The following is a 14,524-nucleotide window of genomic DNA, read 5'->3' on the forward strand; positions in this document are numbered from 1 at the left end:
ATTGGCTAGTAAAGGTAAGAATGGAAGTTAGTAACATAAAGCTTAAAAATACCAAAAGTGTCTGCTGATAAAGTACTGGGAAGATAATGGTATTTGAAGTATCTTATTTTGCATGACTATGCAAAGAGTGGGGGTCATTCTTTTCCCTTTTTTCCTCTCTTTTTTGTTACAATTCCAGCTTTAGTCTGCCAGTAGTGAGGTGAAGTGTGATTGGAGTGTTTTTGCTGGCAAACTTCAGTGGGAATGGGAGATATTCCTAGGCAGCTGTTGAGTTTTGAAGGGTATCAACATTTTTGTATTTAAGACTTTCAAGTTTTAGACAAGGCATTTTAAAAAATTCTGGTGAAAACTAATGAATCTTGAATTGTTTGATTAAAATTCCTCCCTCAATTATGACATCCTATCTCTAGTGCAAAGCATTCTCTGAAAATGCCTGGGTAGGGTTATATTGGAAGACTTCTTACAATACAGAATGAACAAGATTAGGATGGATGATGGAGCATATTGCTGGCTCTAAGTAATAATAGTAAAAGTAAGGGTAATAGCAGTACTCTGTTTCCAGATTCCAGATGCTAAACAGGATATGTATGAAGGGAGCCATGTCAGGAAAAGGTTACTTTTTTTTGAAACTGTAACATGACAAACCCCCCAATGTTAAACTGGATAACCAGAAACTGTAAAGATGTAGGGTGTCAAAGAAGGGAGAAAGTGATTATGGAGTCACAGGGAGATCTAATAGAGTACATCACAGAGAGTGAAGACTGGGACACAAACTGACAAGAATGGAAAGGGAGAGAACTGAGAAAATCAGGACTTGCTGCTTTAGCCCAGCTTTTTCTGCTGTAAATTATCTAAAACCATGTTGTGTATTATAAGGGATGGTTTATAAATTTATCTTACAGAAAGGAACTAGATGGCTATAGGGTAGCTTGCATTGCAGCAGCAACCACTTGAGGTGTAAAGCCAAGTATTCAGTGTGCTAAACAAAAGCTTACATAATCACTCTTCTTGAATGTATTTCAGTTCTTCTTTTTTTTTTTTTCTTTTTCCCCAAAACAAGGTTTCTCCTGGGCAGCTTACGAAAAAATACAGCTCATGCTCAACAATATTTATAGATGACAGCACCGTCAGTCAGCCTAACCTTAGGAGCACAATAAAGTGGTAAGGACCCTTGTCATCAACAAGGGCTTGAGTGGCATTGTAAGGGTTATTTGGGATTTTCTGGGGGTCTTGTCTGTTCCAAAGCCAACGGCACCCTTGAATGGGAGAAGCACAGCACTGCTTCTGCAGGTTGGTCACGGAAGGGGTGTAGAGGTCTGGACATTGACTGCTGGGGCGACTTCTTGTTTCAGTCACAGAGCTCATGGATGGTCCCATTTCAAAGTGTGCTCATCCTGCACTTGAGGCAGGGCAGAAGCGTGTCAGCACTGTGGGCTTGAAAGTATGTGTTGAGATGGGGAGTTTAGGTCACACTGAAAGCCAAATCAAGAAATTCTTGACCTGGGAAAACTTGAAATGGATTTTGTGTGGAGGGAGTTACAGGAGAAGTTGCAGGACTGTGTTTGGTACTTTCAAGTGATATTAGTCTGCCCTCTAGTTGTTGAAAACCAGCATGTTGCTGACTTAGGGTTTAGCTCTGGCCTTTCTGCCTGTTCTTCACGTACTTGTTATTTTAGGTAGGTGATAATTATGTTCTCCAATGGAAATGGCTGCTATTTTTCTGGGTACCAGAAAGTCAGTTATTTGCACTTAGAGGATACCAGCTGAGAATTGAGAAGAGTTTTCATCATGCTTGAGGGGAACAGAAAGCTGAGTAGATCAAGACCAAGAAGGCTTTACTGAATAGTGTAGTAGAGTTTGGAAATGTCTAAGTTGGTTTGTTACTTTAAAATTTGGTTACAGACAAAGGTATGCAGCATGTCACTTCTCCTTTTCTAGAGAAAAACAAAACAAAACAAAACCCAAAAATTATGCTTGTGCCATTTTGAAGTGTTGTACACTTGACAGCAGATCAGAACTTTAAATGATAGGGTCCTGTGATGGCAGTGCTCCTGTTGCCACCATGAATGAAGAATCTGAAATTTAGCCACAGTAGATGAGGTTAATATATGAAACCTGTTGCCTCACTTAGCAGAGACTGAAATCTGTTCTTGTCCACTTCTTGGATTATGCTGGTATAATGCTATCTTTATTACTCTCTTTTATAGACAGTTCCTAAATTAGACAACTAGACAGGGTTAAAACATCTGCAGAATCTCTGCAATGGTATATGTAACACCAAGGAGAACTTACATTTTAGTTGGGAATAGTCTACATTTTCGCTAAATACCATCTAATCAGGAAATTAAGGTATATGTTGAAAATATCACTTAACTCTTATTTTGTTGCACAAATATCTGATATCAAATATCTTTTACAATTAATCTAAAAGTAATTTGGCAGGCAGATTTTATTTGGCCAATTTCTGTCCAGACAGTTAAACATCAGAAATTAGATGTGTAGTGCTTACGGATGGGAGAGGAAGGTCACTGCAAAATGGATTTGTAACATTCCACTGAATGACAGCTTTTGCGGTGGAATAGTGTGCATGGAAAATGCTTTGTTAAATATTTGTCTTTTTTTTTTTTTTTTTTTTTTAGTGTAACATTAGCAATATTCTACCATATAAAGAACAGGTGAGTGAACTCGTCCTTTGCTGAAATATAATTACTTTCTTTTAGAACCAGGGATATAAAATCACAGACTCACTAAGACTAGGAAGAAACTCTCAGGATCATAGAGTCAAATATGGCCTTGGTCACTTCAGTGACAGCTGGTGAAACTTAAAGGAGGTGAAAACTCTGGCACTTTATGCTGTATCTGTTTTCTCTTTGTACCCCCTCTTGAGCAGCTGTGGAAGGGTTAGTAATGCACCCATCCAATGGCACATAAAACTCCAAAACAGGGAGGGAGGAAAACACACTTAACTCACCACAAATTAGCCTTTGGACTTTGTTCAGCTTTTCCTCAGTACAGAGGTATTAGTTTTGGTGGGTGAAGGAAATCTGTCCATGTACAAATCATTCTTGCCATTACAACGAGTTCCAGCATATGCTTCTGAATTACAGCTGACTTTTTGAAGTAATGCTATTAATGAGTTTCACCTTGTTTCACGTTTTGGGGAGAACTTTAGTAATCATAATACAAGAACATGGAAAGCTATTCATGGTTTAGCATCTTAAATATTTAATTGTAAGGACTCATCATTAAATGCTTTGCAAAAATACAAAGTAGCTCCATACCATATTCTAGGAAAAGTTGAACTATAAAATATGTCCCTTGATCCTTTTCAATGAACAATAATTTTTAGTAGAGTGTAGCATTACCAATTAAGTCTTATTGCTAAACCAGATACTTTTGTTTTGTAGAGATTCTGATAGATCATTGGATATTTTTGATGAAAAATCTCACCCTCTCACAGTAAGTAATTTTTTTGTCCTCTGAGTGTATATCAGTAACATTTTGATTTATATGGTATAAGTCATAAAAATGTATTAGCACCAGGCCACAATCAAATTGATCTTAAATTGTGTCTTTGTATATAATACAAAATGCAGTGTCTTCTGAGATCAGCTAGATCATGGATAGAGCCCAGTCTAAATGTTACAAGCTGTTTGATTTTTATGCTTTGACTACATATAGAAACAATCATGTGCCCAATTCTTTTGTATTTCGTGTCTGAAGTTTGTTGTCCGTCTCTTTTCTCCCCCTCTTTAATAACTGCTTTATTAGAAGTGTTTTCTATTTCTTTAGGAAGACATGGTTAGTAGATATGGGCCTAACCTTTTAAATGACTGCGGACAGGAGAATGTAGTACATGAAGCATCACACAAAGTAGGCAACAGTGAGTTTGGCCTTTTAGAAACTGGAAAGGCAACATTTTAAGGCAAATACATGTAAGGCTGCTGGCAGTAACAGCAAGGAGCATTTGGGATGTGATTTTAATGCGTCTGGTCCTGGTGCACCTTTTTAGACACTCTTAAAGATGCAAAACCTCATAGTACAGGGAAGCTCAAGAGTGGAGTGTGTGCTTTTCACATTCAGTTTGAGCACTCCTAGCTTCATGCCTTACTTTGTTTTTCTTGTGAAATTAATTTAGTAAAGATCCAGCAGCTTTAAAAATTGAACTTGCTCTGACACTTACCTGAGTGAATGCAGTATAGCCTATTTAATGGATCTCACTTGTTAATAAAGAGATTTTAATAAACAAGTTAGTATTTTAAATTTGTTAAAGTTTCATCCCTAAATATGAACAACTGTGCTAGGAACTGTACAGTGCAATATAAGTAAATACAACTCTTTATTCAATTTTTTTTTAAAAAAAGGACAAGAGCTGTATTCAAGATTTCTTGTATGGATTGTAGCACTTCAGATCAAAAAGGGTGGACCAAAACTATGTTACGTTGTGGTTGAGACGGTCACAATTCAAAGCAACACTCCATTTTCAGAAGGCTTCAAGTCTTTTTTATTCTAGCATGCATGCGTTTTATACATTCTTTAAAATCTCCTAGGTTTACACTTTACTCATTGGTCAGAAGAAACAAAGTGCTTATTGGATTAGAGAATTGCAGGTTTCTCTTATTTATCCTTCTCTCTTTCTTGGTTTCTATGTCAATGACCTTGGTAGGAAATTCTTTCAGGGGTAAATATGGATCCTCTTATCAAACTTCTCTCTAGCTCAGAGAAGTTGCTGTAAAACCTCTTCCACAAATTTAAATGCCTGAACCTATTGTTTGACATTCAAAATTATTTATGTAAAATTAACTCCATCAGACAATTTCTTTATTTAACAACCTGACATCCTTTGATCCTTTCATATACCCTCCCTCCTGTTTAATGAGAAGAAAATCATTGTGTCTTCTGGGGAACACTTAAAGGTCTCTTCTATCTTAACTGCAGCATACAGACAGAAATAGAGCCAGAACTGATTGTCGCACTTGTGAGGGAAAGGCACACATGGCTTGTTAGTTTCTATAGCAATGGTGTTTTGCCTGGGTACCTACTGTTCCTTCAGAAAGGTTAATTAGCAGGAAGAAATCTCTGAACACTTTGTCTTCTAAAGATGCACTCACAAGGAGTCCAAACCCGGCTCTGTTGACCCTAATGGGTCCCAGTTACCGGTATCATGGATTTAGTCACAAATACCAGTCTTGGTGCTTCCTTTCTCATTTCCAGTGTCTTGGTTTAAGACAATTTAAAAGGAGAACACTGGAATAAGTTGCCTCCCTGTATAGGTTCAACTAGTCCCTTCCTACCAATAAGAAATGAAAACAAGTAGATGTTAAGGGGAAAAAAACCCAATTTACTAACAAACAAAATAGCAACAGGCAAAATCTAACAGTAAATAACTGCTAAATACCAAACTGCTGAATCTCACACCCTGTGGGAACAAGGAGAGACCCAAAATGCCAGAAATACCCTTCCCAAGATGAGAAAGCCATTAACTGCAGTTTCTCTGAGACCAGGGAAAAAAAACCACCAAAAAGAGAACCCAGAATGGGCAAATCCTGTGCTCAAGGCAAGACCAAGCAGCCATCAAAGCCAAGACCACACAGCAGCAGGGCCCAGCTGCCTTCCAGAGCCAAGTTTAAAAGCACCTGATAGATGAGGAATACGATACCATTGTGGGTTATCTCAGGACATACAGTCAGCAAAAATGTATTTCCAGATGTGCTTTTGTACCATGTGTAGCACAGGAATGAGCAGTGTTCCTGCTCATGCTGTTCCTAATGTTGCATGTCCCCCTTGCAGAGATAACTTCTGTTGGTTAGTGGTGTATTAGAAGGTTCTGTGAGCAGTACTAAGTTAACTTACCTCTCCATTTCACTTGACAGTGTTCCCCAGCTATTTTAAACTACAAAACCACAGGAAGACACTGCTTTACTTACCTTACAACCACTAGCTTAGTGTCAAGCAGGTATGCTGTTCTCAGCTGCTGTCCTGACCATACTGTAGGCCTAACTTGAACTGTAGACAGAGATCTATTCAGTATCAGTCTTGCAGAACCAGTGTGCAGAGTTGGAGCTCTTGAAGTTTCATCCCTCCAGAAAAAGTGCTAAATATCAGAATGTATCTCAAACACTTACTTTAGGATTGCTTTTACAGACTGTTTATTTCTGAGCTTTTATTCTCCCCTTTGTTTAGAAACAGTTTAGCACTGTGCCAGAGTTAAATCTAGTAGTTCATTGTCTTTCTGGAGGCTCTCACGAGTGAGTCCTATGAAGACAGTGTAAATTACTTCTTAGTTCTGCATGTCACAGAATTATTGCCACGTGTTCTTCAGTGCTTCCTCAGCTGGAAGAGGAGTCTTATGAAGTCTGTTAATTTTGCCTTTTGAAGAGCCATTGTTTCCCTGGTGTGTATATACCTGTGATTTTCTTACTGGGAGAAGCATTTTTTTTTTTACATCTCTTCCAGTCTGAAGAATGTTCCATGGACAATAGTTAGCACCTAGCAGTGATGATGGTAGTTCATTCTCTTTCCTGTTGGCCCTACAGATGAAACAAGTGTCCAGAAGAGAGATACCACCTAAAGCTACTGTGTTTTATTTGGAATGTTTGCAATATTGCAAGGCTGCTTCTTTCAGGGTATAATTCTGTTCTGCCTCTGTAACAGGAAATGGGTGTATACACCTCGGTGAGAAGAAACAACCTGTTCTTTAGAGTCAGTGTTAAGTAGACAGCTTTTCAGTAATTCCAAGACCTTTCTTTCAGCGGGAAGAAGTACCAGATGACTACTACAAGCATGACCCTGACCACAAGCACATCTACCGGTTTGTTCGGACGCTCTTCAGCGCGGCGCAGCTGACAGCGGAATGTGCAATAGTGACACTGGTAAGGGCAGTGCTGCAGCTCGAGCTGTAGGAGGCCTTTCCCCTCTCATTAAGAGATCTGGCCTGAACTGGCATTTAAAGAGTTAAAGAGTATCTCATGAAACCCTATTAATGACAGCACAGGACAAGTGAGTTCATTATAGATTGCTAAGTAGTCACAGAAGTGACTAAATAAAAGGGCAGTTCCCTTTTCTGTATATAAATATGTAATGCTTAATTACTTGCCCTATAAAACCCTGTTTGTCTCATGATACATAACTCCCTGAAGAAGCTTGAGTAGAGCAGAACAGTGGGATGCTGTAAACAGTGGGGTCTGATTAGATCATACACAAAGACATTTTTTATTTCAGTGTGTAGAGGGGAAGGTGTTAGTTTTGAGTTCATATTAACCACAACTGCCTCAAGGGATCAAGAGTCAATCCTTTAGGAACTCTAGGAGAGGATCTTTCTCATTTTCATGTCCTTCAATCATTTCCATCTTTCTACCAAACTTTTTTTTTGTTTTTTTAATTAAGCCAAAGAGGCTATAACTTTTTTCCCTATGTGAGATAGAGGTACTTAGAATTTAAGAACAATATTAAGATAATAATCTCATTACAATGCGTTGTTTGATTTCAGAAAGCATGATGGATAAAAAATTTATCAGTGACAATGATTATATATATATAAGTTAAATGTGTGTGTGTGTGCATGTATATATGAAGGGAAATTTAAATACCATAACATGTATAATTGCTACTTTAGACTGTCTCTCAAACTACACTTTGTTGCACACTAAACTTCAGTCTTCATTGTGGCTTCTTTCTGAAAAACAGTGTGAAAGGAGAACAGAATTGTCACCAAAAGACAGTATAGCAATTAAGCAAACTTAGTTTGAAGGACTCCCTTTAATAAGGAAGTGAGTAATTTAAAAAGCTGAATATTTACGAGCTGTTGAAACTCTGAAAGTAGTTGAAGGTTTCTGCTTTTTCAAAGACAGGCGAGCAATTTTTACGGAACAAGATGACAGCTAACCCTGGGCAAACTATGTGAAGTGTTTACAAAAAATGGAGTTAGTTTTTAAAGTAAATTTTACCACTAGATGGCCCTGTTATTATAGGAACACCTTTAGGTTATTTGAAGGCTACAAGCCAAGAATGGCAAGAAAGCATGGAGAGAACTCAGTGACAAAGATTAATCCTTCCCTTAGCCCTTAATAGGTGGAGCTTCTCTTACCCACTAATTTATCTGAAGCTACATTAGAAACTTGGATTTAGATGGGAGTATAGAAAATTTAAAAAAAAATATATTCAAATTTGAAAGTGCATATTTCTTAGTACATGGATCATTATAGGAGTGTGAATAGTAGAGAACTTTGAAGGAAGAGAGGGAGTTGGTGTGAGATCTCATGGGAGGAAAAGACCAAGGCACATCTTTGGACTTGGGCATGTCTCACTGCCGAAGCAGTTGGTGATGGAGATGAAGGGATTGAAGTCTGTTCTACAGGGTAAGACAGAAATAGCACTAAAGGCCTTTCATTGTGGAAAGACAGTGATTAACACATCTTTGTCCCATCACTAGAGACCAAATGCAGGTTTTAGCACTTCCTGTTAAGCTACAAGTGCTGAACCTTAACCAGGATGAAAGGCTAATGTGATGTTGAGTGATCTGCCATCCAGGCAGGCCCTAATGAGAACCTGCCAGTGATGTGTGACTGGGTGACAGAGCTGTAGCAGTGCCTCCCTGAAGGAGCAGCACTCATTGCTCAGAACTCTCACCTCACTAGCTATTGTGCAACCTGGTGGTCCAGCTCTTGGGGGAAAATAAAAAAATGGAACCTGTAACTCCTGAAAATTTGGATTCTTAAGTGTAAGTAGTTGATACATATGTTGACACGCTTAACAGTAATAAATAGTACTATTGGACTGGCATGTTTGCTACTCAGCTCTCCTCCAGGTCTTAATTACACACATTCAGTTGTGGGGTTTTGTTGTTTGTTTGGTTTTTTTTCTTTCTTTCTTTGTATAGGTTTATTTGGAAAGGCTTTTAACCTATGCAGAGATTGACATATGCCCTAGTAACTGGAAGAGGATAGTCCTAGGAGCTATTCTGCTAGCTTCTAAAGTCTGGGACGATCAAGCTGTGTGGAATGTGGATTATTGCCAAATACTGAAGGACATTACTGTTGAAGACATGTAAGTTGCAAGGTTCAGGTAGTATACAATGGTGGGGGTTTTGGGGCTTTTTTGTGTGGGGTTTTTTTTTTTGTTTGCTTATGGATTTTTAAGCAACACGTGATCATGCTGAAAAAATCTATTTTTGTTGCTAGGATATATATATATATATGAGGTGTATATTTAGTGTCTGGCCTCATTCTCTTTTTCACCTCAAGAAACTTTGGATAATTGCCCTACTTTGAGACAAATCTCTATTAATAATTTTAATGACTTGCATGAATGACGTCGAAGTTAGTTTTCTTTACCTTCTTTATCTCAGTGATGAGCCTTGGAACTAAACTGCCCAATTTATAGTCTTATCAAAAGGTTTTTTAGAAGGGAAAAAAGAGTGAACTAAATTTGTCCCCTGCCTTTTCTGTTTTAGAATTTGAAGAATTGCAAGGTAAAGCAAACTTGGGACTTTCATGTGTGCTTGTGTATCCAGTTAAGGCCTAAACATCTCAAGGTCTGAACTCTGGTGCTGCTGGTGGCAGGCAGGTGTTGTGTGGGTAGTTATGGTTGCCTGTGTTACACACAGCCACTGCTACAGCTTATCCTCTCTGGATAGGTTCTTAGATGTGCTTACAGTACTGAAAACAAAGTCCTCAGTCTTAATACTTTTTCTAAGAGAAGGCTGTTCCTTAGATGTATTTTTGTCTTAGATGTCCATTTCTGTTTTTCAGAAATTTTGAATCTGCTGTCTTTTCTTGCTGCACTCAGCTTTAAGCCAAATTCTGCAGTATGGGAAGATATTCATCCTCATGGCTCCAGGCTCATACTTTGGGCTGGAGGTGTGTTTATGTGGAGTGTAGTTGGCCCATTAGGTTTTCTGTTAAATTCCTTCTCACAAAGTTGAAACATTTATTTGCTAGCTTGTTCTCCTGTTTCTCTTATTATCCTAGGTAAAAATGACACAAATCCAGCTTAAAACACCAGGCTTTCTGGCCTTGCTGTCATGACGTGCTTTGTGTGTGTTTGAGCTTAATCACAGTGCTGTGCCCTGAGCATGTGTCCAGGGCTGTGCAGTGACAGTTCTAGCACAGGAGCAGGCTGAGCTGGCAGAGCTCTGGCACAGCACTGGGAGGCTGGCTGTGTCATGGGGCAGTATTCTTGCCCTAAGCTCTCTTCCCTGGATTCAGGCCAAACTAATGTTTCAAATACAGTAAGTAATTATTCATTTGGGACTCTTTAAGAGGATGAATATCTAGTTTTCATCCTTTTAAGTGGGGGACTGTATTTCTAAAAATGAGGGACCAAAACAATTTTTATTATTTAAATTATTTCACATCTTAAACAGCAACCACTGTGACTTGTTTTATACATACCCCTTACCTGGGAGTTCTTTATCTCAAAATGCAAGATATTGCCAGCCCTGCTTTCAGGAAAGCATGATTAGTGATTTTGTACAATGTGCATCTCCACTTAGCCTGGCCCCAAGTACTCATCTATCTGAGGAACATACTTTAAGTATTGCTGCAAATAACTCTGAGATGGCTGAAGTGGGGTCAGCAAAGCCAGAAGTGCTGGAGTGTACATCTTACCCTTTTTGATGTCTCTTCTTCTAGCCCTATTTGGGGCAAACCAAATTGATAGCACAGAAAATATCTGTAACAAGCAGGATATTTATGCTCCGCTGCCAGTGCTGGGTCTCCTGAAATTGTCAGTACTTGCATTTTCAAAGCAGTGATGATGGTAAGGAAAATACATGGAATTTAGGTGCTTTTTTTCCCCTCCAATTTGAGGATGGGATTTTTGTAATACCATCTCATTTGAGATGATTTAGACCTTTGAATTTAGGTTCCTGATAGTGGCACAGGGTGTTGTTCTTCCCAGGCTCTGCAGCTAGGCAGACTTCACCATTCCTTGGATGGATAACATCACCATTATAGGGACCTTGGAAAAGTGCTTCAAATACTTGGTAAAGTCGTTTTAAGTTTACAAGCCTACTTTCAATTCATGGTTGGTACATAGTTATTGTGAGTTTTAGTAGCTGCAGTATTTTTTAAACCAGTCATTTGATAATGAGTATTCCAAATACAAGAGTTAGAGAAAATAATTGGCAAAGGATTTCAGTCACAGTTGCATTCTAATGTTGGAGATGGCTGGTGATGCTGCCAAAAAATCCACCCAAAATCCCAGCAGCTCTGCAGCTGAAGACTTCTTGGCAGGATTCTACCAGGTGTTGCTCTCTGGGTGGGCCATTCCTGTGCAGGAACAGCCTACCTACAGGAACTGGTGGCAGGTTTTGTTTGTGAGCTCCTCTGTACTCTCCTCTTGGCTCTCTGTATCTGGAATGATCTCACTAACCTGTGAGATGCTCTTGTTGAACCCTCTGCAAGCCAAGCACAGGGGCTGCACCACTCTGGAACCAGCAGAAGGTTTTATATCTGATTTAGTTCACCCAGTTTGCAAATCTGTGTGTGTGTGCTTACAAGCCAGGCACCCCTTGTGAAGGCAGCACAGGTGCATCTCCTCCCCACCAAACCGTCCCCCAACTCGGAGTTGTGCTGGCAGTACCCCAACAGCTTTGTTAGGGCAGGAGCTGGGGGCTCTCAGGTTCTGAAGGGATACAAGATCCAGGCCTGGCAACTGCCACATGTGGTCATTCGCCTTTGCCTCATCCTACTCAACATAGCTGAAGTGTTTATCTTAACAAGCCCTTTTCTATTTTCCCAAGGCAAAGGTGAGGTTTTTTTAATAAAAGACATTTTTCTTTTGGGTTTCAGGAGATTGATTTTTTTCCCCATTAGAAATAAGTTAAACAAAATAAAAAACTAAGGAAATTCAGTTGACATTTGGAAGTCATCCTTTGTCAGAACTTGCTAGCTTTGATGAGACCAAATCCATTATTGCTGAAAAATTAACAGTACAGCTGCTAATCTTGCCATGATTGTTTGTAAGGGGACACATGCTGTTCACTCTTTAGGCTACATATATTTGTAAATAAGGCACAGAAAATACATGGGCATTTTATCCTTTCCCAGGTTTTAAACCACTATTAATAGACTTGTTAATCCAATGAAGAATTGTATTTATACAGAATTAAAATGTATTAGCCTAGTGAGTACAAAAGGGGCAGTGAAGAGCATTTACTTACAGGGTAAATCAAGCTCTGATCAGCTGATCATCAAAACATTATCTGATTTACATTTCTATAGGCTTATGACCATATGAACAGGAAATTAATTTTGGCACTAGGTTCGATGATACTCAAGTCTGCTATGCTAGAAAGAAACACAAAGCTGCTATTCATATTGAGACCCACCACCCAATACAGGACAACACAGATGATTCCTTGATTTCTTTGACCCCCGCACTGATAGGTAAAGCATCCATTTTAAAAGCTCCCAAAAAAGCAGTAGCAAACTTGATGCTGACTTGGTGCGACTCATCTTCTGGTGTATTCACAGCTGGCCTATACAGCTGCTAAATTCTGTCGGAGCAGATTTGCTACCTGTAGGGGCTGTTGTTGAGTTGTTGAACTGAATTGTTGCGTTTATGTACCACCAGTTTCTTTTTAGGTAAATTTGTAAAATACTGTTTTTCCTCTGTAGAACATCTCTGATTTAGCTGACCACATTACAGTAGCTGAAGCGTTTTTTTTTCATGTCATGGCACTCTCCACGCTTTCCTCCAAGTATTTTGCCCAGTGAAAACAGACAAGAGAGTAAAACTGGACAGTGCCCTTTGACATAGTACTTTTGTTATCCTGCCTAATGCTATTGAGGAGAAAATTCCTTCTCCCACCTAATGCTGCTTATTTATTTATTTATTGGAGATGAATCCATGTTGCTTCAAGAGGCTTTTTTCTGTGAGATAATAGCAGCAGCTCTTCATAGATCCATTTGTTGCCGTGGTGATCTGCCTACTCCTTTTGTTAGTCCGCCTCTGCTTCAATAAACCCCCTTCCTGTTATCAGCCTGGTGAAAATGTCTGCAAGTTCTTCAGAGCTAATAAACAGCATACATCATTCCTTTCATCTGATCACTATAGTGTGGGGCCGTATGAGAGTGAGAATGGCGCATGAATTGTACAGCTGCACTAATGGAACTCGGAAGAATGAACCTCCCCGCTCAGCCCAGCGAGTGCACGGCAGGGCACTGCCTTCCGCGCTGAGCCGGAGGTGCCAGGACTCAAAACCTGCACCTTGTTTCCAGCACCAGGGAATGAATGACCTGTCTCTCGAAACTAATAATGCAGAGCTCTCAGTGACCTGTTTCAAAGTTGCTGGGTTTAAAACAAGGTTGAGGTCTCTTCAGCTTTTCAGCCAGCTAAAACAATCTTTTTTTTCCTTTGTCTCCTGTCCCTTACGCCTCCTAGGAACGAGATGGAAAGACACTTCTTGGAGCTGCTGCAGTTTAATATCAATGTTCCTGCCAGTGTTTACGCCAAATACTACTTTGATCTTCGCTCTCTAGCAGATGACAATAACCTGAGCTTTCTGCTGGAGCCTCTCAGTAAAGAGAGAGCACAGAAGCTGGAGGTAAATGGTCTGAGAGTGGCTGAGCAGGGGACTCCTCTGTCTTGTATAAGTAGTAAGAGCATCTGTTGCTAATCATGTTAAGTGGCAGTTAGAAAAACTAAAAAGCTTTTAGATTAGTATATTATAGGGTAATTTAACCTCTTTATAAATACAGTTAGCACTTCTAAAACCATGCATAGGCTAAGCTAGAACTCTGAGAAAAGGAAAGGTTTTGGAAGAGATTACAAAAGTCTAGCAGATAGCAAAATAAAATGGATGCTATTTTGGGAACCGTAGTTCTAGGCTACATATGATTGAAAGGATTAGTGTCATGAGTAATGGATTGTCTGTCCCTCCCTGGTCACAGTCTGTATTCCAAGCACCTAGAGACAGTCACACTCAGACCCTTCTAAATACTACCAGCTGAAGGTTTCCCACTGCATCCCACTGCACAGCTGTTTTTAGAGGGAGCACTCTTTCTCCTCTCGTGGTTTAATAAACAATTTGTCTGGGGGCAGCTGCAGAAATAAGTTTTGGCTTCCCACCTTTCCAGAGAAATGTTGCTTTAAGATAAACTTTTGGAGTAGCCCCTTCTTGGGAATCCTTCAGAATGCCCAGGGGAGTGTAAATGCAGATTACTGTCCCTTTCTACTCCATAGAAAAGCTGCCCTTGTGGGGAGGCCCTGCAGCCTTCTTGGCATGAAGGCTCATTTTAAAAAGCTTTAATTTCTGCAGAGTCAGTCTTCCTAGTTGCTGGAGGTATGCAAGACATTTTGAAAATATACAAATTACCTGGGTTCTCAGGGAAATTTCTTGTTGGATCAATGCAACCTTTCATCTGTCCAGGTTTAATTGATGACTCTGCATGTTGTTTTGTTGACCTTTCAACAAAAGCATTACCACAGGCCCTGTACACACTGATACCACAGTCCCTTTCAGAGAGGGGTGTGCTGCAGATTCTTGGCTTATATTGTTCCATTGTCCACCCCCGATATT

At 39.6% G+C, this 14,524-nt stretch overlaps 1 protein-coding gene across 1 annotated transcript in view; it reads left to right on the plus strand.

The window, feature by feature from the left end:
* The window catches only part of CCNYL1 (cyclin Y like 1), a 33,493-nt gene that overhangs the window by 15,393 nt on the left and 3,576 nt on the right, over window positions 1-14,524 (plus strand). Inside the window, exons 4-9 of the mRNA XM_031505379.3 lie at window positions 1,061-1,161; window positions 2,640-2,675; window positions 3,408-3,459; window positions 6,753-6,872; window positions 8,879-9,045; window positions 13,387-13,549. Of these exons, the coding sequence (XP_031361239.2) occupies window positions 1,061-1,161; window positions 2,640-2,675; window positions 3,408-3,459; window positions 6,753-6,872; window positions 8,879-9,045; window positions 13,387-13,549 (639 nt within the window). The remainder of the gene's footprint in view (window positions 1-1,060; window positions 1,162-2,639; window positions 2,676-3,407; window positions 3,460-6,752; window positions 6,873-8,878; window positions 9,046-13,386; window positions 13,550-14,524) is intronic.

Source organism: Lonchura striata, chromosome 7 (assembly GCF_050655825.1).
Source record: "Lonchura striata isolate lonStrDom1 chromosome 7, ASM5065582v1, whole genome shotgun sequence".
Taxonomy (NCBI): Eukaryota; Metazoa; Chordata; class Aves; order Passeriformes; family Estrildidae; genus Lonchura; species Lonchura striata.